Below are 27,793 nucleotides of genomic sequence, written 5' to 3'. Positions count from 1 at the left end.
GCGACTGAGGAAGGGAAGAAGTGGCTTTTCCTTTCTGGAGCCACAAACGCCAGAGGAGCAGGCAGCTGATGTGAGTTGCCCACATTCCCAGGGGCAGTGGGACTTGGGCTTCCACCCTGGGGTGGTGGGTGGCAGGCTCTGGCTGCGGGGCTCCATCCCCTGGCTGCGGGGCTCCATCCCCTGGCTGCGGGGCTCCATCCCCTGGCTGCGGGGCTTCAAAAGCTCAGGCTGCGGGCTCACCAATCCCCCAAATGTCCCTGGCCCCTGCCACTTCCCTCAGCCCTCCATCACCCCTGGCCCCCACTGCCTCCCTACCCACCTTTCTATCCAGGGCTTAATTTGTTGCCCGGCTCGTGCTAGGGCTGAGTAAGTCTGCTGTGAAAAGTGATATTTGTTATCATCACTCTTCACTGCCTCCGAGCTATATAGTAAGTCTGCTGTTTAAAGTGATATTAGCAAACATACAAGTATCAGTTTTCACAGCAGCAGACTTACAGATGCTCCCCAGGTTACGCAAGACCCGACTTACGCAAATTCACACTTACGGAAAAGTTCCGTAAGCTAGAAATAGGAGGGTTTTTTTGGGCTGCGTAACTGTTGGGTATATGTTTCCGACTTACGCAAAATTTGTGTGACGCAAGGTGTAACCCAGGGAGCGTCTGTACTAGCTAGCAAGTCTAAAAAAAGGAATAAAAAAAATAAAAATAAAACAAAAAAGACAAGACCATGCAAAGCACCTTATTTTGTTTCTATTCTGTTTATGTCCAGCAAAGAAGAGATAATTGTACATTATTTTTATTATTGAGACAGCAAAAAACCCTACTTAAATAAATTGTGATTTGGACATGTATATGTACATATTTGTTTTTCCTCAAGTTAAGTATTTTAAGAAAAATTGTCAGAGCAGCCACCATGAAGAGTTGATGGCTGCACGCTAAGGCCACCAAAACATTTTTTGTGAAAATTCCTGACCTTGAGGTTCCTAAAATGCATGATTTCTATTATGGATCCCTGCTTATTAAAAATATAGCATTTTTGGTTTTGTTATAAATGTTTGAGAACAGACTCTTCAGAAGAATTAACTCTATGATACAGATAAAATATTAAGCATTACTTTGTCTTACCTGTAACAATACTGGATCATTAGGATTTGTAGAGCTTCGGTGAACCACTCCTGCCAGCACGCTAGTCAAATTATAAGTATTCTGAAGAGCTTCTCTGGTCTCTTTGTCCAAAACTACAGTGTAAAGGCATTTGTTAATGTCGTCCTGCACAACTGCAGTTAATAATAAAAGCAGTATTAGCTAGCAGTCTGAGCACTGAATTGGGAACCAGTAACTCTGAGCTCTATCCCTAGTTTTGTTGTTGTGTGTGTGTATTTTTTTTTTAAACCAGCTTTTAAACTTTGTACATGATCTGTGACCATGAGCAAGTCAAAACTTCTCTCTGCTTGTTCCAGACTACCTTCTGCCTAAATGCAACATGGGAACACTTCCACTTACTTCACAGGATGTTGTAAGGACCATTCCACCCTGACTAAAAAACCCTCTTGAAGTATTATAGGCCAGCTGCACAAAACTGTCAAGCAGCTTTATTAGCCTGTGCAGAAAAATCTACCTGTAGTTCTTCAACCAAGATTGAGGGGGGAGGGGGGGGGCTTAAAACTAAGTTTACTCACAGATCAAACACACTGCAAGATACAACTACTCTTCACTCTAGTGAGTAAACAAGCAGACTTTTACAAAGGTGATCACTGCCATTGCAAACTATCCAGTCTCAAATCTACCTCTAACCATGACCCATCACCCTCAGATCACATGACACAGAATACAACTTAATAGGCTTAAAACAGGCATTTTGTCTAGGTTACTGCTACACCTTTTAAAAAAAACTGTTTCAAGCTCTAGGAACCCATTAAAATCCTTTACAAAAAAAAAAAAAAAAAAAAGATTTAAAACAGACTCCAACTACCCCGTATCATACCAACGTACAACCAGATGTAATAAACCTAAGACAACCAGCCCCCTTCAAATGCCCTGCAACCTCTTTCATTTCCCAACTTTTATGGGCTAGATGCCAGAAAGCAAAGATCATCCTTCAAGCATGCCCTGGAGATTGGCTTGAATCACCCGGAGTCTGTTAAAGAGCAGAAGCAAGTTCCAAATGTGCAGCCCTGTAACAAATGCCCTGCCAGCAACCCTCTCTTTTATCTCAGACACTTCTGCTAATTGCACTGTGAAAGAATCTCAAAGGGAAAGCAGCTGTCAAAGTAAATGAATACTGCAAGTGTCATTCAGTTACACAAGCTAGGTTGATGGGGAGAGGGAGAGAGAGAACTCTCATGCTTTGGAACATAAGACAACCACGAACTATATGGATTGAGGAACAAACTTCTCCTATGGGTGTATTACAGGGGTTCTCAAACTGGGGGTCGCGACCTCTCAGGGGGTCGCAAGGTGATTACATGGGGGGTTGCGAGCTGTCAGCCTCCACCTCAAACCCTGCCTTGCATCAAACATTTATAATGGTGCTAAATATATTTTAAAAAAAGTGTTTTTAATTTATAACGGGGGGGGGGGGGTCGCACTCAGAGGCGTATTATGTGAAACGGGTCACCAGAACAAAAGTTTGAGAACCACTGGTGTATTAGATAGCTGTCAAGCACAGGAGCTTTTACGTAGTTCTCTGAAACATCTGGTATGGGCCATATTAGAGACAATACTAAACCAGATGGATATTTTTTCTGATTCAGTTTCGCAATTTCTGTGCTCCCATAGAATGCAAGATATTACACATTGCCAGGAATAAGATATCAGAAAACTAAATACTTAATTTTGTTACAGTACATAGTTAATTATTCCCCATCCCTCAAATCAATGCAATTTACACAGATAGTATAGCAGATAACTCACTTGCGCATGCAACCTGTCACAGATTCCAACTGTTTTAAGACTTATTAACAATCTTTGAAAATTTAGCTTTAATTCCCCTAAAAGAAAAAATAAAGATGTGAACAACTTACCTAGTTGTGACAGCAAAGCAATCACAGACAGGATTAGACATGGACTTATATTTGGGTCCTCAATGAGCTCCACTAAACAGCTCAGACATTCACTTGGCAGTATTTGGTTTGATGCAAACAATCTTGTTAGCTTCAATCCAGAGATAACCTAAAAAGACATTTTAAATTAAAGAAGTATTATATAACTGCAACAATATTTGTCTCAGTTCTGCACAAGATTCAGAGGGGAGTCGTATTTTCAGTTCAATGCAATATACTGCCAACACCAGTAGCATCCTTGATAGCACACAGATACTTTTGCTTGCCTCTTTTACCTCACTTTTGTTGAATTTGTAAAACTCTGGAAACATGTTTTTCATTACAGTAACTCCTCACTTCACATTGTAGTTCTGTTCCTGAAAAATGCAACTTTAAGTGAAACGATGTTAAGTGAATCCAATTTCCCCATAAGAATGAATATAAACAGGGGGGTTAGGTTCCAGGGAAATTTTTTTTTTTGCCATACAGTACAGTACTATAGTTGAGAGGTGCCCCCGCCTTACCCCACACCGACACAGCCCACTGGCACTGGAGACAATGAGGCAGGCAAGGAGGCTGAAGGTGCTGTAGGCTAGGAGAAGCACGTTGCTCAGCAGCAGCTCCCCTATTCTGCAAGCACTAGGGGCAAGGGGCTCAACCCTCAGCCCACCCACTCCACCCCTTCCCCCAAGCCCCCACCCTTAACCCGCCTCTTCTTCCCCCTCCTTTACTCCACACGCAGCATCCTAACTCCTCCCCTGCCTCCTGCCCACTGCAATCAGCTGGCTTGCGACGTTCAGGGGCAGGAGGGAGGACTTGGGACTCGGCGCGCAGCCTCCCCCCTTCCTCCCCTGGCTCCTGCCCGCAGCAATCAGCTAGTTTGCAGCGTTCGGGAGGCAGGGGGAGCCTGCGTGCCAAGTCCTCACTCCTCCCCCCTCTCTCCTGAACACCACAAGCCAGCTGATTGCCATGGGCAGGAGGAGGAGGGGGAAGGCACTGATCCGCGGGGTCTACCAGCGGCTGGGAGGTGCTGTGTGTGTGTGTGGGGGGGGGCCATAGGGGAGCTGATGGGGGCTGCCAGCTGTGGACAAAGCAGGCAGCCAAACAACATTATAGCGAAGCATTGCACAACTTTAAATGGAGCATGTTCTGTAATTGAGCAGGGACGCAAGATCGAAACACCGTTAAGCGAGAGGACATTAAGTGGGGAGTTACTATACTGTATGTGTCCCCTTTATATTTGAAATACATACATTTCTTCTGTTTCAGACTCATAATTAACAGTTGGTTTACTTTGTGCACAGCACTACCAATTATACCACTGGGAATTGATTTTAAGTTAACAGCTGATGCAGCGTGAACACAAATCATTACTAGTTTATAAATACAAAAATACTACAAGTCTGTATTTGTACATAAGAAACATACAGCACCAGGTAAGTTACCCACCAGTTTATGTATCTTTGAGGATTAAAAAAACTGGTTTTACATAGCCTGGAAAGGTATTGTGTAAACAGAATGTTTGAAAATTAGTTCCCAATTAAATATGACAGACTAATTCACAGTAAGACACAGATTTCAATAAAAAGGCATTATTCTGTACAAAGATATGAAATATCATTCATAAAGAACATTCAACTTATCTGTTGCATTAAAGAATGCAAGGCAGAAAGACTGAACTCTATTTCTTCAACTCCAAATTAGTGGTTGTCAAAGAAAGACTTGTTTTCTTTAATGTAGAACCATCAAATTAATTAAAACATGCTGGAATTAATCTCATTTTAACTCTACAGCCTATACCATGGAATAGCTTGCTAGAACTAGTATATACAATAGACAACAGAAAAGTTACAGCAGTTATGTCTACCGTTGGTTGCTATAGACAATGAAAAACAAAAATGAACAAACATGGAAGAGCTACAGACAGACTCATTAAAATATTAAATTAATTATCTGCAACTGGCAATTTCAGTTGTAAAACGTTCATGTACCACTCATAACTCGCACCAGTAGACTGAGCGATTGGCTGAAACAAGAAGTAGGGCTGAGTGGACTTGCAGGCTCTAATATTTTACATTGTTTTATTTTTGAATGCAAGTTTTTTTGTACATAATTCTACATCAAATCTACATCTGCATTTTGGGAAAACAAGGTTGCTTAGGGTTTTAACTAGGGCTGTCAATTAATCACAGTTAACTCACACAATTAACTCAAAAAAATCAATCACGATTAATCAGTTTTAATCGCGCTGTTCAACAATAGAATATCAATTGAAACTCATTAAATATTTTGGATATTTTTCTACATTTTCATATATATTGTATTCTGTGTCATAACTGAATTCAAAGAGTATATTATTTGTTATTACAAATATTTGTACTGTAAAAATGATAAACAAGAAAAATAGTATTTTTCAATTCACCTCATACAAGTCGTGTAGTGCAATCTCTATCGTGAAAGTGCAACTTACAAATGTAGATTTTTTTTGTTACATAACTGCTCTCAAAAACCAAACAATGTAAAATTTTAGAGTCTACAAGTGCACTCAGTCCTACTTCTTGTTCAGCCAATTGCTCAGACAAACAAATGTGTTACATTTATGGGAGATAATGCTGCCCTCTTCTTAATTACAAGATCACCAGAAAGTGAGAACAGGCATTTGCATGGCACTTTTGTGGCTGGCATTGCAACTTATTTACGTGCCAGATAGGCTAAACATTCATATACCCCTTCATGCTTCGGCCACCATTCCAGAGGACATGCTTCCACGCTGATGACGCTTGTTAAAAAAAATAATGCATTAATTAAATTTGTGACTGAACTCCTTGGGGGAGAACTGTATGTCTCCGGCTCCGTTTCTGCCATATATTTCATGTTATAGGAGTCTCAGATGATGACATGATGTTCATTTTAAGAACACTTTCGCTGCAGATTTCACAAAACGCGAAGAAGGTACCAATGTTTGATATCTAAAGATAGCTACAGCACTCGACCCAAGGTTTAAGACTCTGAAGTTCCTTCTAAAATCTGAGAGGGACGAGGTGTGGAGCATACTTTCAGAAATCTTAAAAGTCAATACTGCGATGAGGAAACTACAGAACCGGAGAGGTGTTCTGATGGAACCACCAAAAAAGAAAATCAACCCTCTGCTGGTGGCATCTGACTCAGATAATGAAAATGAATATGCGTCAATCTGCACTGCTTTGGATTGTTATCAAGCAGAACCCATCATCAGCCTGGACGCATGTCCTCTGGAATGGTGGTTGAAGCATGAAGGGACATAAATCTTTAGCACATCTGGCATGTAAACATCTTGCGACTCTGGCTACAACAGTACCATCGGAACACCTGTTCGTCAGGTGACACTGTAAACTAGAAGCAGACAGCATTATCTCCTGGAAACGTAAACAAACTTGTCTGTCTGAGCGATTGGCTGAACAAGAAGTAGGACTGAGTAGACTTGCAGGCTCTAAAATTTTACATTGTTTGGTTTTTTTAATGTAATTTTTTGTACATAATTCTACATTTGTAAGTTCAAGTTTCATGATAAAGAGATTGCACTATAGTACTTATGTTAGGTGAATTGAAAAATACTATTTCTTTTGTTTTTTTACAGTGTAAATACTTGTAATCAAAAATTATAATATAAAGTGAGCATTGTACACTTTGTATTGTTGTAATCCAAAAATATTTAATTGTTAAATAATAGCATTTAATATAATAAATCATATTTAAACAATTACAGTAACTCCCCACTCAACGTCCTCTCGCTTAACGGTGTTTCGATCTTGCGTCCCTGCTCAATTACAGAACATGCTCCATTTAAAGTTGTGCAATGCTTCGCGATAATGTTGTTTGGCTGCCTGCTTTGTCCACAGCTGGCAGCCCCCATCAGCTCCGCTATGAGCCCCCCACAGCGCCTCCCGCCCGCCGGCAGACCCCACAGATCAGCGCCTTCCCCCTCCTCCTGCCCGCGGCAATCAGCTGGCTTGCAGCGTTCAGGAGAGAGCAGGGAGGAGCGAGGACTCAATGCACAGGCTCCCTCTCCCTCCCCAATGCCGCAAACCAGCTGATTGCCGAGGGCCGGAGGAGGGGAGGCTGCGTGCCTAGTCCCCACTTCTCCCCCCACCTTCCTGCCCCCTGAATGTCGCAAGCCAGCTGACTGCTGCGGGCAGGAGGCGGGGGGAGGAGGGAGGATGCAGAATAAGGGGGGGGGGGGGGAAGAATAGGCAGGTTAAGGGTGGGGGCTTAGGGGAAGGGGTGGAGTGGCCAGGCCGAGGGTTGAGTCCCCTGCCCCTGGTACTTGCAGAGTAGGGGAAGCTGCCACTGCTGCTGAGCAATGTGCTTCTTCTAGCCTACAGCACCTTCAGTTTCCTTGCCTGCCCCATTGTCTCCAGTGCCAGTGGACTGTGTTGGTGTGGGGTAAGGCGGGGGCACCGCCCAACTATTGCAAAAAAAAAATTTCCCTGGAACCTAACTCCCCTGTTTATATTCATTCTTATGGAGAAATTGGATTCGCTTAACATCGTTTCCACTTAAAGTCGCATTTTCTAGGAACACATTTACAACGTTAAGTGAGGAGTTACTGTATTGTTTAATCACACAATTAATTTTTTTAATCGCTTAACAGCCCTAGTTTTAACATGTATTTAGATTTTTTTTAACCCGATCCACAGCGCTGGGGAAGGAGGCTAGAACCACATTTTAAGTGTAAAGAAACGGGTTATAAAATAGATTCCAACAATTTCTAAGGAAATTGCTTCATTCAAGTCTCACTCCATGGCTTTGTTTGTTAATATTTACAATTTCTAGTTATGAAATGACCCCACTGTATTATCTGTAGATCAAACTAAGAAGTGCTTTGGAGTCCTTAAGAGACTAAATAAATGCAGAATACGATTATTAAATGACAGCACAAAAGTATTAGCATATCTTCGAAGGACAGTCATCCTGAAGCGTTGACCAATTTAATAAGTTAAAAAGTCTCAAGTGTATACCTGCCTTTTAGGCTCCCTGACAGTTGTCATTGTTTTGTTTCATAAAGGCATATTTTTGAAGTATTTTTCCTTTTCTCTATTCCTGTGTGAAAAGGTCCAAACATGCAACAGGGCAAACTAACTTTTCCAAGCTTAACACGGACTTTTTTTAAAAGTGCCCCCCCTCGCGTGCTCATCCTGGGACTCCCGGAGCTGGGGCTTTAAGGAAACACCCACCCAGTATTGTGGGACCCACAGTAACTCCCCACCCGCCGAGCAGAGAGAGACCAAGGAGGCGGGCTAGGAGCAGCCCCCAGCCCGACGAGGGGTGTGAGGCAGGGAGCTGCGCGGTGCCCGGCTCCGTCTCTCCCGGGGGCCCCGGGCTGACCGCGCGCTCACCTCCAGACTGCGCTGCAGCAGCGCCGCGTGCGCTGGGCTCTTGGCGGCCCGGTACTGGGCGGCGGCCAGCAGCAGCGACTTCATACAGGCCGAGGCGTCCATCCCGCTCCGCCCCGCCCGGCGCCTCACGCGCGCAGCCGGCTCGCAATCGTATTTGGCGCCCGCGCCGCCATCTTAGCTCCGCGAGCGTCCGAACCCCGGAGAACCAGCCCGCCCCCGCGCGGTGCATGACGGGACCGGCGCGAGCGGAAGCGCTGGCCATGGCGCTGTGGGAGGGGGACCCTCTGCGCGGGCATCCTGGGAGCTCGGCCCAGCGGGCGGGGCGGAGTCAGGTTCCTGCTGGTGCATGCTGGGAACGGCGGCCGCCATCGCTCTGTGGGGATAGGGTCCCGCCCACGGCCCATGCCGGTGTACCGTATCGTGGGAAGGGAGGCCGCCATTGCTCTGTGGAGAGAGCTTCGCCCTGGTGCATGCCGGAAGCCCAGGGAGCGTGGCGTCCGCCATCGCTTTGTGGGGGTCTACCACGTTTGGTGCTTGGGGCGCCCGCCATCGCTCTGTGGGGGTGCGCTCGCCACGCGGCGAGACCAGGCAGCTGCTCGGTGCTTTGTCCTTGCTGGGCGGGTGTCCCAGTGCCCGGCTAGCAGCGGGGCTGGCACAGTGTGTATCCTGGGGGAGCTGAGAGGCAGTGAACCAAACTGCAAACCCTGTATGTGACAGGGACCGGGTCAAGCGCGGGGGGGGGCAGCTGGACCCCTAGTTTCCCCACTATGGGAGGGAGCAGGGTAGCCGGCAGCTGGGCGCGCCTCAGTGCAACCCCCTCTGCTCCAGCCACATGGCAGGGCAGATGCGTCTGACTGCCTGCCGTGCCCCTGGAGCCAGTGTCCCCAGCCCCCATCGCCATGACACAGCGAGCGTCCTGACATGTGTCCTTGGCGCAGCCCAGCCACTTAACAGGGCAGGATGCTGCCCACGGGCCGCAGAGGCTACATGAGCTCTAAGTGTTCCTGGCCCCTAGCGTGGGCCACCTGCCCTGGCCAGTTAACATGACACCTGCTCTATGGCACCTGAAAGTAGCACTGACGGAAAGTATCCCGGGCAGTGAGACCACGGTATAATTTTGCATCGTGAGTAAAGCATTGTGGGCTGTAGACCTCTATAGGCAAAACCAGCACAATGCTTTCTGTGTGCAGAGTTGTTGGTGTGTTGGTCTGAGAATATTAGAGAGACAAGATGGGTGAAGTAATATCGTTTATTGGACCAAGTGCTGTTGGTGAGAGACAAACCTTTGAGCCACACACAGCTCTTCTTTATGTCATCTTCTGCTTTGTGAGAGCATGAAAGCATCTCTTTTGCACCAATAGAGGTTGGGCCAATAAAAGATACAACGTCTTGACACTTTATGTCCTTCAAATGTACAGCACAGTAGAATGAGTTCATGGATTTCCACCAACATAGGGAAAGTGTGATAGGCAGGAGAGTGGGTGGTAACAGGTTAGGCCAGAAGGGGGAGAGCTCAGCTAATATAAGGGACAGGACCTCTCCTGATTTAAATCAAGGGGCAGAAGATAGTGGAAAACAGGCTGCCATGGGCTTCAGCCCTACAATTTCTCAAGATAGGTTTCAGAGTAACAGCCGTGTTAGTCTGTATTTGCAAAAAGAAAAGGAGTACTTGTGGCACCTTAGAGACTAACCAATTTATTTGAGCATAAGCTTTCGTGAGCTGCAGCTCACTTCATTGGATGCATACTGTGGAAAGTACAGAAGACGTTTTTATACACACAAACCATGAAAAAATGGGTGATTATCACTATAAAAGGTTTTCTCTCCCCCCACCCCACTCTCCTGCTGGTAATAGCTTATGTAAAGTGATCACTCTCCTTACAATGTGTATGATAATCAAGGTGGGCCATTTCCAGCACAAATCCAGGTTTTCTCCCCCCCCCAACACCCCACCCCCCCAAACACTCTCCTGTTGGTAATAGCTTATCTAAAGTGATCACTCTCCTTACAATGTGTATGATAATCAAGGTGGGCCATTTCCAGCACAAATCCAGGTTTTTTCCCCACCCCCACCCCCAACACACACACAAACCCACTCTCCAGTTGGTAATAGCTTATCTAAAGCGATGACTCTCCTTACAATGTGTATGATAATCAAGGTGGGCCATTTCCAGCACAAATCCAGGGTTTAACAAGAACGTCTGAGGAAGGGGGCGGAGGGTAGAAAAAACAAGGGGAAATAGGTTACTTTGCATAATGACTTAGCCACCGCCAGTCTCTGTTCAAGCCTAAGTTAATTGTATCCAATTTGCAAATGAATTCCAATTCAGCAGTCTCTCGTTGGAGTCTGGATTTGAAGTTTTTCTGTTGTAATATCGCAACTTTCATGTCTGTAATCGCGTGACCAGAGAGATTGAAGTGTTCTCCGACTGGTTTATGAATGTTATAATCTTGACATCTGATTTGTGTCCATTTATTCTTTTACGTAGAGACTGTCCAGTTTGACCAATGTACATGGCAGAGGGGCATTGCTGGCACATGATGGCATATATCACATTGGTGGATGCGCAGGTGAACGAGCCTCTGATAGTGTGGCTTATGTGATTAGGCCCTTTGATGCTGTCCCCTGAATAGATATGTGGGCACAGTTGGCAACGGGCTTTGTTGCAAGGATAGGTTCCTGGGTTAGTGGTTCTGTTGTGTGGTATGTGGTTGCTGGTGAGTATTCGCTTCAGGTTAGGGGGCTGTCTGTAGGCAAGGACTGGCCTGTCTCCCAAGATTTGTGAGAGTGTTGGATCATCCTTCAGGATAGGTTGTAGATCCTTGATAATGCGTTGGAGGGGTTTTAGTTGGGGGCTGAAGGTGACGGCTAGTGGCGTTCTGTTATTTTCTTTGTTAGGCCTGTCCTGTAGTAGGTGACTTCTGGGAACTCTTCTGGCTCTGTCAATTTGTTTCTTCACTTCCGCAGGTGGGTATTGTAGTTGTAAGAATGCTTGATAGAGATCTTGTAGGTGTTTGTCTCTGTCTGAGGGGTTGGAGCAAATGCGGTTGTATCGCAGAGCTTGGCTGTAGACGATGGATCGTGTGGTGTGGTCAGGGTGAAAGCTAGAGGCATGTAGGTAGGAATAGCGGTCAGTAGGTTTCCGGTATAGGGTGGTGTTTATGTGACCATCGTTTATTAACACTGTAGTGTCCAGGAAGTGGATCTCTTGTGTGGACTGGACCAGGCTGAGGTTGATGGTGGGATGGAAATTGTTGAAATCATGGTGGAATTCGTCAAGGGCTTCTTTTCCATGGGTCCAGATGATGAAGATGTCATCAATGTAGCGCAAGTAGAGTAGGGGTGTTAGGGGACGAGAGCTGAGGAAGCGTTGTTCTATGTAGTAGTAACCCATCCCTCCTGTCCTACCCTCTAGAAAAACAGCCTTCTCTTTGGATTAAATGGTTTTTGTTAACCTTTTAGCTCATATGATAGCAGTCTGTACTAGAATAGTGACGGTTTAAGGCTCAAATCCTTCTATGACTCATAAGGAGAAATTAGTTTTTAAAGTTGAACACAAAATTTAGTTTTACCTTTTTTTATAAAAAAGCAAATACAAAAATAATAAACATTGTTTCAGAGTCAAGTACTCCAAAATTAGGAAATGCAAGTGCAAGCTTATTTTCACCACTGCATGCATATATATATACACACACACACACACACACACACACACAGTGATATAGCTTTTAATTATGTGATTATATATTATTTTTCCCACTACTCCCCTGCCTCATTCAGTGCACAGATGAATCCATAAGGGGAGCAGAATTAAGGCTGCACAGGCAACCATAAATCTATCATTTGCTAATCTTTGCATGCTTGAATTTTCTACCTAACATTTTTAATAGTTTGTGTGTAATACGGTTGATAGGAAGTTTGCCAGAATCCCTCAAGAAAAAGCTAATAAATCTTTAATAGGTTCTAGTCCTTGCTTGAGCTGCACATGGAAGAGTTCGCCTCTGGCATCAAAAGCCTTTCCAGTGAAAATGATAGTGTAGTTTAATCCATTATGGAACATTTGTTAATCGATTTAAAAGGATCATTGGGATGATCTCTTAATTATGGTCAGTTGTTGTTGCGGAAACTCACCAGCTCTGCAGTTCAGCTGCAGACAAAATGTTCTGGCCCTGCCCTATATTGTCCCACAACTGTAGGGCTTGCTGAATGCTCTGTAAGAGAGAGGCTTACAAGGAAGGATCAGATGGTGTCATTATGAAACAGTTAATCATCTCTAAACTGTTCCTCATTAGGAAAGACATCCCTAATTTTAGATTCTAATTTACTTTATGTACACACCTGGTGTTCTCACTTTGATTACTGAGTTAGAAATACTTAAGAAATTGAAATCAGAAATCCTTCTGGAGGCTGAAGAAATTGGCACAATCAGAGCTCCCTCCACTATCATTTTTCACTTCAACTCTATTTTACATTATATTCCACATTGGGTCATTAGACTATCAAGCAGTATGGGCTAGGTAATCACCACAAATAACTGCTAGTTCCTATGGCTACAAACAGTTTTCAAAAGATCCTGGGTTGTCCTTAAGGTTGACTCCAAGCAATTTAGAGGGTTTTAAACCGAATCTTGTCATATTTTTAATCCTCACTTAAAATGCATTACGTCTGCCTACTGTGGGGTTCTTAAACCTTACTATGAAGCATCTGGTACTGAACACTATGAGAGGCAGTGTACTGGAGTAGATGGATCTCAATTTGATGCAGTCTGGCAATTCCTATGTATCAGAAGACACATTTTTCCTAGATAAATTGTGAGAGAACAAGTTTTTTTCCTCAAAACATTAAAACCAATAGTGAGTAAATGTAAAATTAGGTTTATTTGGCTCTGTTATGTTGTTTCTCAGCCTGTGCTGGATAAGGGGAAATGAAAATTACAGCTAGGTGAAATTTTTAGGCAAATGGTTAATTTTGCCAAAAATCCATTTTTCAGGGCTCTGAAATGATTCATTGAATTTGGCCCAAGTTTGCAAATAGCTTCAGCTGAAAAAAAAATAATAAAGAAACCTTTCAAGAGTCAAAACAGTTCATTTCAGCCATTTGGAAATGAACCATTTTGTTTGGCCATTTTGAAACTAAACGTTTCAGCTTTTCATTGAGAAACAGCATTTCATTTTGAAATTTAGCTAATTTTAACAAAAGCTATCCAAAAAACTACCCCCACACCCCCCCAAAAAAGTGCATGTGGGGGGGGGGGCAGGAGGGAGGGCTTTTCCTACAGAAATAAAAGTGAAATCTGTTCTACCACCCTCCAGCTCCACATTAATTCTGCGTTCTCCACCTCTGCTTCTCCTGGGGCTCGTCACCCCCTCTCCCAGGCCTACATAGGCTGCAGCAGGATCCCCTTGCGACAGAATACACCCCGGTTTTCACACCCTACACACTGTTGTACTAATCTTTGTGAAAATATGCCTTTCGAGATATCATTTCAAAAACTAAATGTGCTGGTCAATAAAATCATGGTGAGATGTATATAGCAACATAAGATGTAAAGTTATGAACGTGCTCTGAACTCATGACTGAAGTGCATTTACCAGACAAGTCTGAGGAGTGGGTAAGCCTGGTTCTCAAACACAAAGGACAAACTGACACCTCTAGCCAGGTGTCATCAAAGCTGATGGGCCATCACCTGTCAAGTGGCCATTCTTTGGTAAAGAAGGGGAGTGGGAACAAACAGATCTACAGCTTATCAAACAACAGCATGAAACCTTTTCACAACAAGACACCTTGCTGCTGTCCTCACAGCGGGAAGGAACTTTATCAGGCAAATGCATTTCAAAGGGTTACCGAACTATAAAAGTGAGGGGCAAAAACACCCGTAGTTATCTCTCCCTGTCCATCTCTCTCTCCTTCATCCAAGATGACAAAAGAAACAGCCTTTGGACTTGGGGAGATCCTGGCCTGAGAATTTGATCAGCCATGTTACTGGGAATGTGTGGTAAGAGATTTCACCTTGAATCAAGTCTAGTTTGTTAAATTTTAATACTAGGAAGAGTTTTATCTTTATTTCTTTTGTAACCATTTCAGACTTTAATGCCTTATACTTGTATTCACTTAAACCTCTGTGTAATTAAATAAACTTTTTTATTCTTTAATCAAAAGTAATCCAGTGTTGTATTTAAACTGAATTGTGTGGATAACTCCAGTTAGGGTAGCAAACTGTTGTGTACTGATCCCCTAAGAGGGGCAACAGACCTAATATATCTGGACTGGTGAGGAGGGGGCTGGACAGTGCAGAATACATGTTTTGGATGAAAATTCGGGACTGGGGATATGTTGGGGTCACTCTGTAAGTAGTAATCAAAGCTGGTGAAAACCAGAGTGGGACTAACATGTGGCTGGCAGGCTACAGCTATACACAGACTCTCAGGGTGTGACCTGCCTGCTGTTTGTGAGTGGCCTAGGTGGGAGCTACAGCTACAAAGCATTGTGAGGCACCCCAGGTTGCCGGGCAAGGGTGACACAGCCCCTCACTGGTCTGGATTGCTCCCTGAAATGTCATACCCCTGTACCTCTTCCAGGCTGGGTTCAGCAGAGAGGGGAGGGGAGAGGAACAGTAGAGCCATCGTCTTGCTCACAGGAGGGCAGGAGGGAGCAGAGCCATCTTAAGGGGCTGCTTCCTCTTTCTGCTCCGTCTCTCCCTGTGAGAGCCACTTTGGCTCCTGAGAGGAGCCAGGCAGATCTTTTTCCTCCTTCCCACAGCAGTTCTGATTCCTTGCTCTTCCCTGGGAGGCAGGCATGTAGGGCAGGCAGACAATGAAATCAGCAAGGTTTTTCCCTCAGGCAGGGCTGAAGTCTGCATCCCTCAGCTAACTGGCTCAAGCTGTAGCAATATTATTTGCTGGGCCTGTGACCCAGCACTCTTTAAGCACTGGTAGTAGAAGAACAAACAAAAGCCCTTAATCTTTAGGTCACCCTATTCAAATCCAGCCCAGGTTGGTAGTGACCAACAGTCATTACCATCCTACAGTTGTTCAATAGCCTGCATGAAATGACACTGTCAGCTCTGATCTAGAGAATAAGTGTTTATCTCAGAAAAACAACATCACTTCATTGATAGTGACTGGCGCACTGAGAGTCTCGACATTGGCTAAAAGCTGAACAGGAAATCAAATTACAATTTTGATTCACAAGAGGCCCCTCCAAGTTACAGTTAAAGTATATTGGAGAAGAGAGGTAGAGAAACTTGTGGTTTCCTGTGCTGTACTGTTTCTAACACTATTTAAAAGTCAAGAAAAGAGAATGACTCATTCTCTGTGACTTTCAAGCTAGAGTCTTTCCCCAGAATTAAATCTTATTTTCAACAATGTTTTTCTCATTCAGTGTGCATGAATTAAATCTTATTTTCAACAATGTTTTTCTCATTCAGTGTGCATGGCCTGTGCTGACCTAATATGTTCATTAGAAAACACCTAGCAAAGATTTCTGCAGGAGTGAAGTTAGTGAGCTAACTTAGTGAACTTTATTCAGATCATTTTCAAGAAAAATGGATGCTCTTTTGCTGTTTCGATTTTTAAACATACATGTAATGCAATACCTGCCTAGGATACTGGCATAAAGCTGCCTCTGATATATACAGTCATGAGCTTTCCCTGAAACCTTTATAGAATTAATACCCCACTCATTATTTCCTTGATTTTCAGGCCATTGTTATCATCTAGTCTGACCTCCTGCATAACACAAACCATGGTCGGGCCTTAACCTCTTGCATGCAGGTATTAGAAACTTGGGCTCATTTTCCTGATGCTCAAGGCCCATGAATTATCTAGAAACATGTCATGATTTTAATGACAAATAAGACATCTGACTATGTACTCCTCCCCCTGCCAATAATCCCACACGCTGCTGAAAGAACAACTACTGCCTATTCCAGTGGGTCCTATATGGGTACAGGTGGGTATTTTGGCTCAGTTTATCTTTATACTCCCTACCCTCTCCCCTCTTTTAGGACCTGATCCTGCAACGTGCTGACTGCTCTGTGCTTCTACTCACATCTACAGTACTTATTACTTCCAGCTGCAGCGGATTGAGTCCCTCGTTCTCTCACATGATCTTCCAAAGGATATGTAGTTGGCTGACCTATTCTTCAAGCCATCGAGAACTGAACACAGCTTCTTGTGGAGCTTAGTCTAATGATGTAGCATACTGTAATCTGGAAACCTGAATACTGCTGGCACTTAGGTGGGGTCGATACTAAAAAGGTAGGTTGATCCAGTTACGTCACTCAGGGGAGTGAAAAATCCACACTCCTGAGTGACATAGTTAAGATTGTTATGCTTATAAGAAGCACGCAGAATTTTTAAAAAGGGGATAAGGCAATATGCCACATTTATTGAGAGTACAGTTAAAGCATTAAAATTAGTATACGCTTCCATTTACACACACACCCCGCCCCCCCACCGAAGGTTCTGCAGCTAGATTATATAGTTACCAGTCCTTAGTGTTGCTCAGTCAGTTCCAATGGTCGGCTGAAACTGCACACGAGGGAGGGGGCGCTGTGTTCTGACGAACACGTTCGAAGATCTGATGTTGATGCAGAACGAACCCAAAGTCCCATGGCAATACACTCTTTTTTTTATAGTAATAAAGTTCCCATACAAGTCTTTGGACCTTGCTGTGTATGCCCTGTTCACGGTTGCTTTAATTAGCATTATTTGGGTTGTTACTCGGAGTTATTCACAGCTGTTTCTTATCTCGTCCCTCTGGCTTCACTCTTTATTTTGTTCTTGGGGTGTATGCCTTTGCTTTAGGGTTGTTAATTTGCCATCCGGGTGAAAGTTGGTGCCTCTCGACTCCTCCACTCCCTTCTTGACCATCTGGCCTAGCTGACTGTTCTTTCTTAGTTAATTACCATATATTCTTCGCTCACACCAAACAGTAAATAAGGCAATTACAGCCATACAATTTTTATCCTTCCAAAAACAATTATTTAACACAATTAGTAAAGAATAAACTCAGAACAATTTGGGCTTGTGGTTTTAATTTGAGGCTACAATTTTTTTTTACTAATTTAAGGCTAGCAAAATAAAGTATAAGGCAAAATAAGCAAAATAAAGTACAATTTTACTTGAAACAATTTCTTCCCATTAGGCTTTTGGCCTACAAGATGACCTAATCCCTGGTGTAGACAGCGTTAGGTTGATGGGATAATTCTTCTGCCAACGTAGCTACTGCCTCTCCTGGAGGTGGATTAACTACAGTGATAGGAAAATCCTTCCTGTTGCTATAGTGAGTGTGTACACTGATGTGCTACCTCAGTGCTGTAATAATCTGATGATAGAATGTGGAGCAGGCTGCTGGAGCTCTGCTAATATAAAAGCATTAATCCCTATATTTCTTTAAAGTAAGATTTTCCCTACAATACGGAACAGTTTTTTCTCCCCTTCGGCAACCACTTACTTTCTCAAACAAATCAATGTTTTGGCCGTCTACACTAATCATCCTGGAAGTCTACGGATTAATTTAAACACCTATTTGCATCACAACACTACAAATACCCTCTGATTCCAACATGTGGAATCACGAGCACTTTAAATTTACAATGAGCCGAGAGTGATACTTCACAATTCTATGGCATGTTACCTGAAGATCTCAAGGCCCTTTACAAACATTAAAGAAACAATTTTTGTCGTGCCTCTGTATCTTCATTTTACAGATGTGGAATGCACACAGCAAGGTTATATGACTTGCCAGAGGTCACAGAACAATCCATTCTCCGTTCTTAGTTCTGCCAGTCAATAGTCCTGAGTTCTCTTTCTGGCAGGTAAACATTAGACATACCACTTCCCCAAGCAGTGACCTTCAGAACAAAACCGTACAATAAGCAGATCCCTGGTTTAATTCTTTAAAGCCAACTCTTGTTAGAAAAAAGAAATATAGGCACCACAGAGCCATTTGTTTGCTGTGTCAAATGCATGCAACAAATATTAAATATAAAAAAATTAAACTGTTCCTAAAAGTATCTGTGTAAAACTTGCAGTCCCAAAGTAAATCTTCAACACGACCATTTATAGATATGAAAACAGTCCAGGTCATTTATTTACACTGTATAGTATATTCTCTATTTTCAGTTGCTGCTACTTTCAATGTTTTTTTGTCAGCAGCCTTGGATTGTATCAGTGCTACAGGATGATATTATTCCTTCAAGAGAGTAAAGATTCTGATTGAATACACCATTCAGTTAGCTGAAAATGAGGCACAACTAATGTCTTTTGCACAAAGTATGAAAACACAACAAAACATGGTTTTAACATTCTGTGGAGTCTATAGAGTTTGTATCATAGTAGATTTCAGCTCTGCCATTACCATTTGATCTACCCATATGCAATTAACATATTTACCTTACTATTTTCTAACAGGCTGCAGACTGGGGCAGCTAGAACTTCAGTTAGAAAAAGGAAAATAACAAATTAAAAATAAAAATAAGCTATTCTAATAATGAATAAAATAAATATAACTTGGATTGTGTCCCAAAGAGTACAAGTCTGTTACTTGGATGCGCTGCCCAGGAGAGCGAATTTCAGAGCCACAAGTCCACTGATGAGAATGTCCAGCCAGCAGATGTGGCATGTGCAAGGACAAGTTCTGAGAGAAAGCTTTTTACATTTGATCTGCTGAGATGGGGGCCAGAATAAGAGGTGGCCTCTGACAAAAACCAGGTCCCAGATGATTTAAGGTAAGACATCAACATAATCTCCATCTTCAATTTCTGTAAAGAAAGCAGCATAACAGTATGTCGTCATTTGTACATTCCAATGATCTTCTAGGGGGAGGAAAGAGGAGCTTGTTGTAAAATAACACATTTTATTTTGGTTTTTGAGATGGAATCATTCAATGTTCTGGACACCAATTGTATATGACTCCAGTTAGGACTAGGGTCTTGCAGATTTGGCCCCCAAGACCACTCCTTTGCCATTCATCTGAGTCAAATTGCCTGAAACTCAAGCTGAAGAGATCCTGCATTGTTCGCCTCCAGAACCTGACAGCTCAGTTCTTGAACTATCATATCCATGAAGTACAGTTAGGAATGCCTCATAGCAAGAAATAATCAACTGCTTCTGAGTGGAAACAGTTTACAAGACAGGTCAGTGGATCTGATGGCCAATGCTGCAACATATCCTTCCACTACGTACAATAGTTCCAAATAGAAAGACAATTGTAAACTGTAGGGCAAGAGAACCTAAGACTCCTTTTCTCTGAGAATAATAAATGTAATGCTAACTAACTTCTGTATTTAGCTGGGGACAAGGATGAGATTTGAGCTCTTAAGACCCTCATCTCCCTCTCCATTAGCTTAGATGTCCTTTCAAGCTGCTATCTGCACTAAACATTTCGTATATTACTATCACACATTCAAATTTTGCAAGAGAAAGGAATTTTAGTAGAGGCCCAGCTACTTGTAGAGCTTAGGCAAATAGTTGGCAAAAGGATATTGCGGTTTTCTTTAAGAGGCACCAGTGGCCTCTCAAGGTATCCAGTGGCAAACAAACATTATTCTTTAACCTCAACTCATCTGTGCAACTCAGTAGCATTACACAGGAGCCAAGGCTGCTGCAAAGTGGAGCTTTATGTAGAAAGGAACAAAAATGGTATAAAAATAAATACAAACTATGTTTCCAATCCCAAAGTGTTATGACAAATCCCTACACGTATTTGCCAGGCCACAAGCCAAGTTCAGGGTTCAGTCTTTCTCCTGCAAGAGCCGATGCAGCTTCAGCATCAGATACTACAGCATGTTTTAGATTAGCCTTTTTCTTAAAATCTCCCACCATTACTCTCCTGCCAGTAGAGCTCCCCGCGTGCTAGCAATGATGAGAACTCTAGTTTAGACCAGCACTGTAACCACCATGCCAGGAGCCCTGCTCAATGCCTTTCACCTCAGCTCAGAGCAGGTCCCACCATGGCTACCAGCTATCGGCAATTGTGGGGAGGCTTAAGAAAACCTGCTAGTATAAACAAGGCTGCAACTTTACTACCCTTTATTGTTGGCAGTGGTGTAGATGCACTGGCACCAGCAACATGGTGAACACTAGTAGGCATAGGGCTCAAGGGATTCCTAGAGCAAGTCTTCTTGATGCTGTGCTGAAGATGTCTAAGTATTTTAAACCATTGTTCGAATCAGGGTAGCTGCACCATTGCTGAAAAACAGGTGCAATGCGCCAGTGTAGACAAGGCTCTAAAGCAGTGCAAGAGCGTCATTCCTTACACCGCTTTAGATGTCAGGGATAGGGCTTAGCTCTTACTGGGGGACTCAGGTAAAAATATATTTCAGTTAACTATTCGCATGTACTTGTCATTTTAAGTCTACCCATGTGTTCCACTAATGATTTGGAACCTTAAAAACTGGGCCATTTAAACATAAAATGTCAGTTCACCTTTAATTAGGAGCTATTTCAAAGATTGCCATTCAGGGCTCCAGGCTACCTACAAGAGGTGTAACTCACGCAGAGGATTGGAAACTTGAGTTTACACTCGTATAGCCACTGTTCCTAAGTGAGGACTCTTGCGTCATGCATACATGATTCCTACACTTTTGCTGGTATAAGCACTTACTCTTATGGGTAAGCAGTTCTAATGGAGAAACGGTTTCTAATGACAGCTCACACTGCCTGATTAACTCAGCAATTAAGCATTATTCAGCAGTTCTTAAAGTCTTTTGCTCTGTGTCAACAGCACTGTCCGGGTTAACAGTTACCACTCTTACTAAATTCATCCGAACAAAACCAAGGGCATGTTACAGTAAAGACACATGACTACAATCAAAGTATACTATATCTGAGAGCCTCACAATTTTTAATGTATTTATCCTAAACACCTTGGTGAAGTATTAGGCACATTTTATAATTGGGGAACTGAGACGGAAACAAAGTGAGTTGCCCAGCTTCACAGAAGACGACTATGGCAAAGCAAGGATTGACCTTGGGTCTTACAAATTCCAGGACAGTGCCCTAACCACTGGACAATACTTCCTCCCTCAATTTTTATTTTTAGGACAGTTTGGATTTAAGACTGCTTGTGATGTTAGAACACAAGGCAAAACAAAAAAACTATGAGTTTGAAGTTAGATTATATTTTCTCCCCTAGGCCCTCAAAGATAATTTAGTTTGTGCCATTTTTGGTATGAAGGTAATTTAGGACTTGGTCTCTCACTGAAATCAGTGGACTCAGCACCTTATAGGAACTATATTGTAAATAACCATACTAAAGTAATGCATACTGGCAATGTTTATATTTTTTAAATCTTAAAACATTATGGGTCAAATCCCAACTCCATCAAAGTCATTAAGTATGTCTTTGTCCCCATTTTCGTTAGGGGGCTATTTAGCTAATGTCACTGGTAGGATTTTGATCACTTAGGCAGAATATGTAATTTTTGCTTTTCATCTTGAAATAAAAAGAAAGTTTAAAATCAAGTATAGGGGACTCAATGATTCAGGGATGCAAAATATTTTGCCTCTAACTCATGGGTTCAGATCCAGCCTGTGTTGGTAGTACTTAAGATTATAACCATCCGGAGGGTGCGTCGGAGGCAAGAATTCTGAGTATCACTCCTGACTCTCACCGTGACATGCTAGGAGAGTTTAGATGAATTCTCAAACCTTTCTGTGTCTCAGTTTTACCCATCTGCAGTAGGCCGAATTGATTTTCACATGCCTGTTCATTGTGATGCGGACACCTATTCTGAGAGTTGCCATTATCTTGTCACTAATGGGTGCCTTGATTGGCAGGCTAAGAAAGGCTGACAGAGCTCCCTTCTCTCTCCTAAATGTGATTCAAAGCGTTATTGAAACACAGTGGTAAGGACTGAGTAGGAAATGTACAGAACTGCTGTCTGGGCTCTCTGTGCACTGAAGAGAAACAGAAGGGATTCATTCTCAGAATGGTCAATCCAGCACTAGGCTAAAAAGACAGAAATAAACCTCTTACCATCATAAACTTCATCCATCTCTACCTTGGCTTTCCTTGGGGACTTCGGTCTCCTGACTGGGTAGCGAAGGTTGATGACGAGTCCTTGATTTGGCTTTTCATATGCGTATATCAAATCATTTATCGTTTTGAAGACCCGTTGTGGAGCATCTTCAGAAGTCTGAAAGAAAGTGAAAAAAGCGTTGCCGCTGCATGTATGTTTCATCCATAGGGTGACCATATTTCCCAAAGGGAAAACGGGACACCACCTAGCGTGGGGCTGGCCCAAGCCACTTGCCTGAGCTCCCCCACTCCCTGCACAGGGCTGGCGTCACTGCTTGCCCAAGCACTGCCTGCCCCCCTGCCCGAGTCCTGCCTACCCCCTGCATGGGGCTGGCATTGCCACTCACCCCCACGCATATTCCTCCACACCCCGCTTTTTTCACAAAAGTGGGCATTTGTCCCATTTGCTCTTGACAACTTGATCAGTCAAGAAATATTGTTTAAAAAAAAAAAAGAAAAGAAAAGAGAGAGAGAGAGAGAGAGAGAAAGAAATCACACTCTTAGCTGACATTTTTATGCCAGGGAAACTTTCTAGGGTACACCTTGCCTGAATTTCTCAAATAGCTAATCTGACCCACCCTGTTCTAAATGTTTTTGTTGCTTCCCCAGAACAGCAGTTCTCCTGCAGGCATAATTAAACCACCCGCAACAAGCGGCGTTAGCTATGTTACAGAAGAGCCTCTCCTGCCAGCCTAGCACTGTCCACACCAGCACTTTTGCCGGTGAAACTTAAGTCGGTCAGGGGAGTGGTTTTTTCACACCTCTGACTAACAAAAGTTTTATAGACAAAAGTGGTAGTGTAAACAAAGCCTTAGTGAATCAAAGTTCACGTTCCAAACACCATCCCTCACATTCAACTGGGTGTATAGCAGTCTCCTCTGCCCAACCTTGTAAACAGCACTGAGACACTCGGGAGGTGTCATGCCTGTGATTGAGGTCCCAGGCTGCTGTGATCGAGGTGAGAAGGCTTTTGAGAGTTGTGGTGGGAAAGATAAGGCTTGGAAGTTATCCCTCTATAAAAAAGGATATGCTGTAATGCCAATTCTGAGTGTTCCAAAATCAGGAGATTGGCTTAAAAGGGATACTTTTTTAAAAGTATTTTTGAGTTCTTTTTGTCTTCTGATGTCATAGTCTTTAGGTTGAACAGTTTGTCTGCAAGCTTTGCTCTACAACCATAAAGGACGGAAACTTTTTCTAAATGAATAAACACAGGCCATCAAAATTCCACTCAAATACCCACCACCAATACCTGATGCCCCTGGAATGCCAGGGAATTAGTTTGGTGAGATATCCCCGGATGATCCTAGAAAGCAGTCTATACCCTGTGCTATAGAGGAAGGCAACAAAATAAAATAAAATAAAGCAGAATGCCCTTGCTTAGAAATCCAGCCCAAATCAGTAATGCTCAAAAGCACCTCTCGGAGCATTACAGTCGCACAAAAATATTATATACAGATCTTTTTAAAAGGAAAGGACTAATTCCAAAATTCAAACCCCCTGAACATTCAGAAGCACAAGGTGTTTGTACACAGGACCCAGCAATGTCTTTGGTGAAATGGAAGCGGATTCCATCAGAAAAAGGAAGAAAAAAAAATATGTGAGTAGATACTCAAGAGATAGATTTTATGTTGTCAAAAAGACATGGTCAAATCAGTAGCTATGGGCAAGCCATGCAATAAATTATGGATACAAAGAAATTACTGTGGAGATAGCAGTAGTGTATTACTTCCAGGCTAATGGGTAATGAGAGAAAGTGTTGTCAAGGGTTGTGTGAGGTAGAATGCAGGTATGAAAATACCTTGTGAAGGTGAGATTTTATGTATATGATTTTTTAATCAGAAAATGACATTAAACAATATTTTCTCTTGCAGATTAAATGAAATTTTTTACCTGAATCCTAAAGTAACCTTCATGTTCCCTGAAGATTCGATAAGTATAGATGAGCTGTTCAAAGCTGTGAAGAGATACCCTTTCATAAACTGTTTTTTAATCAACATTCAAGGAACAACAATGGCTAGACACCACTACATCTACACCTTTTGGTGGAAGTATTTTTTTTTTAAATGTAAACCAAGCTAAAACAATAAATGACTAAAACCCCAGGGAGCCAATCTCAGGAAATGTCTGTCATTACATTTTTTGCTAACAACAATTACGTACCATTTACATCTCTTCTAAAGTACAAAGTATGTCACTTGTACAAACAGCTATTTTAGAAAATGCTTAGCCACTTAATTAGTAAAGTTAGATACCCCAAAGCTAACTCTGCAGCCTAAATCTAACAAAAAAAAAAATGCAGGAGTACCTAAAAGCAGAAATAGTGTCCATTTACCTTTTTAAAGTGTATTGTGTGCATTTATAAACACTTGTCTTCAAGCACTACCATTGAAAGAAGGATACTGGAGAGTTTTGGGCACACATTCACTTTTACATTTGATTTATATTAGGGATGTCAATTAATCGCAGTTAACTCAAGCAATTAAATCAAAACAAATTAACTTGATTAAAAAATTAATTGCGATTAAACACAATTTTAATCGCACTGTTAAATAATAATAGAATACCAATTTAAAGTTATTATATTTTTTTTGATATTTTCTACATTTTCAAATATATTTATTTCAATTACAATACAGAATACAAAGTATATAATGCTCACTTTATATTATTTTTGATTACAAATATTTGCACTGTAAAAAGATAAATAAAAAAACAGTATTTTTCAATTCATCTCATGCAAGTACTGTAGTGCAATCTTTATCATGACAGTGCAACTTACAAATGTAGAATTTTTTAATTTTTTTACATAACTGCACTCAAAAATAAAACAATGTAAAACTTCAGAGCCTACAAGTCTACTGAGTCCTAAATGTTGTTCAATCAATCGCTAAGACAAACAAGTTTGTTTACATTACAGGATATAATGCTGCCCACTTCTTATTTACGTCCCCTGAAAGTGAGAACAGGCGTTCACATGGCACTTTTGTAGCTGGTGTTGCAGAATATGTATGTGCCAGATATTCTAAACATTCATATGCCCCTTCATGCTTCAACCACCATTCCAGAGGACATGCGTCCATGCTGATGACAGGTTCTGCTCAATAACGATCCAAAGCAGTGCGGACTGATGCACGTTTTGTTTTGTTTTTTCCACCTAAGTCAGATGCCACCAACAGAAGGTTGATTTTCTTTTTTTGGTGGTTCGGGTTCTGTAGTTTCTGCAATGGAGTGTTGCTCTTTTAAGACTTCTGAAAGCATGCTCCACACCTCAATCCCTCTCAGATTTTGGAAGGCACTTCAGATTCTTAAACCTGGGGTCTAGTGCTGTAGCTATCCTTAGAAATCTCACACTGGTACCTTCTTTGAGTTTTGTCAAATCTGCAACGAAAGTGTTCTTAAATCGAACAACATATGCTGGGCCATCATCTGAGACTGCTATAACATGAAATGTATGACAATGCAGGTGAAACCATGGAGCAGGAGTCATACAATTCTCCTCTCAAGGAGTTCAGTCACAAATTTAATTAACACTTTTTTAAATGAGCATCATCAGCAAGGAAGCATGAAGGAGCATACAAATATTTAGCATATCTGGCACATAAATACCTTGTAATGCTGGCTACAAAAGTGCCATGCGAACATCTGTTTTGACTTTCAGGTAACATTGTAAATAAGATGTGGACATCATTATCTCCTGTAAATGCAAACAAACTTGCTTGTCTTAGCGATTGGCTGAATAAGAAGTAGGACTGAGTGGACTTGTCGGCTATAAAGTTTTACTTTGTTTTATTTTTGAGTGTAGTTATGTAAAAAAATAAAAGATTCTACATCTGTAAGTTGCACTTTCATGATAAAGAGATTGCACTACAGTAATTGTAGGAGGTGAATTGAAAAATACTATTTCTTTTGTCTTTTTTACAGTACAGATATTTGTAATAAAAATAATAATATAAAGTGAGCACTGTACACTTTGCAATTGAAATTAATATATTTGAAAATGTAGAAAACATCCAAAAATATTTAAATAAATGGTATTCTATTATTGTTTAACAGTGCAATTACACCTGTGATTAATTGCGATTTTTTTTTTAATCTCGTGATTAATTGTTTTATTTGTTTAACAACCCTAATTTATCAATCTAGAGTTTTCAGACCCTGGAAGCAGACATCTGTTTGTCTGATGTTGTTGCTTCAAGTCATGTTTTAAAAACAAAGGCTGGTTAAATGTGACTATGTAAAAATAGCACTTTCTTCGAATGCAAGTTCTGTTCAGTTAGTTTTTAGGATCCAAATTTGCTTATCTTAGTGCAAAGTAATCTTCTTGTTGTTCCTCTGCAGAAGCAGCACAGCTAAGAGCCGGTCTGCAGTGCAGTCACTTGGTGCGACTGCGGATGGAGCAGACATACCGAAGCTAGCTTTAATTTAGCTAGCTCAGGTCCTGGAACAATGAAGCTGTGGCAGCACGAGCTTTAACATGGGCTGTCCAAACCTACCCAGAACCCTAAAGCTTGTGCTGCCCATGGGGATTCCACGTGTGATAATGAGCCAGCCACTTTAACCTGGGGTATATCTGATTGGGCTGGATTGCAGCTAGAGATGTATATGGGACTTGGTCTTTAACATATTACCATGCCAACTGTGTGCAAAGCATCCTGTGTGCCACCCTTCCAACCTTTTCAATTTCAGGGACTCCTAACTACTGCCACCTCCCTCATGCAAGACATGTCTACCCCCCACCCCTTCCATGCCCAAAGTCTTCACTCCCTCCTATGCCAGAGGCAATGTGTGCCCCTTTCCTCTGAAGAAATATTTTGTACGCTAACTAGGGCTATGCAACTTATTTAAGTTTCTGGCCTGTGAGATCACTTTCACATTTGCTACCTATTCACCTTTAAGGATGTAATAACTTCCACTTGTGATTGTCTTAAAATTACAATTTTAAAGTACAATACTTACAAAACACAAAGACACAAGGCTCCTGTCACGCTCTCGCTCTCTCGTAATAAAAAGCTGCCATCCTTGCCTTTCTTGCTTAGTAATTCTTCACAGGTTTTTTTTGTTATGTTTCCATGATAAAATGGGAACTCCATGGAAGAACAGCAACCAGACCCCTTGTCTTTATAAGTGATTCCAGGTGAATTCAGCAGTCTGGCATGAAAATGAAGTTGTCTAGAGGATGTTGAAACTGAAACTGTGGTGCTAGGAGAAGTTTTTCTTGAAGCATTGAGGATGTCAGTGGGTTCATCTGTGTGGTTGTTACTGACCATTCTGGAAAGCTTTTCTAGCCAACAGAGAGCAAATGAATATGATTAACACAGGAAGTGCGAAATGGCCAATAGTTTACCTGAAATA

General features: G+C 42.2%; 2 protein-coding genes across 2 annotated transcripts in view; both read right to left on the bottom strand.

The window, feature by feature from the left end:
- CIP2A (cellular inhibitor of PP2A) overlaps positions 1–8,613 on the bottom strand; it is a 33,825-nt gene extending 25,212 nt beyond the window's left edge. The window contains exons 1-3 of the mRNA XM_074972797.1: positions 8,416–8,613; positions 3,023–3,170; positions 1,125–1,237 (exon numbers count right to left, since the gene is read on the bottom strand). Coding sequence (XP_074828898.1) covers positions 1,125–1,237; positions 3,023–3,170; positions 8,416–8,517 — 363 coding nt within the window. The 5' untranslated portion in view covers positions 8,518–8,613. The remainder of the gene's footprint in view (positions 1–1,124; positions 1,238–3,022; positions 3,171–8,415) is intronic.
- Positions 8,614–19,085: 10,472 nt separating this feature from the next.
- On the bottom strand, positions 19,086–27,531 carry SH2D1B (SH2 domain containing 1B). Its single transcript, XM_074947159.1, has 4 exons — positions 27,398–27,531; positions 24,332–24,395; positions 22,400–22,559; positions 19,086–19,181 (listed from the first exon to the last, which is right to left on the bottom strand). Exons 1-4 carry the CDS (start codon positions 27,529–27,531, stop codon positions 19,144–19,146), a joined length of 396 nt encoding a protein of 131 aa, XP_074803260.1. The 3' UTR covers positions 19,086–19,143.
- Between the last annotated feature and the right edge of the window lie 262 nt (positions 27,532–27,793).

The sequence above is a fragment of the Natator depressus genome, chromosome 1, assembly GCF_965152275.1.
Source record: "Natator depressus isolate rNatDep1 chromosome 1, rNatDep2.hap1, whole genome shotgun sequence".
Classification (NCBI taxonomy): Eukaryota; Metazoa; Chordata; order Testudines; family Cheloniidae; genus Natator; species Natator depressus.
The sequence above is the reverse complement of the archived record's forward strand: the minus strand, read 5'-3'. Positions and strand labels throughout refer to the sequence as shown.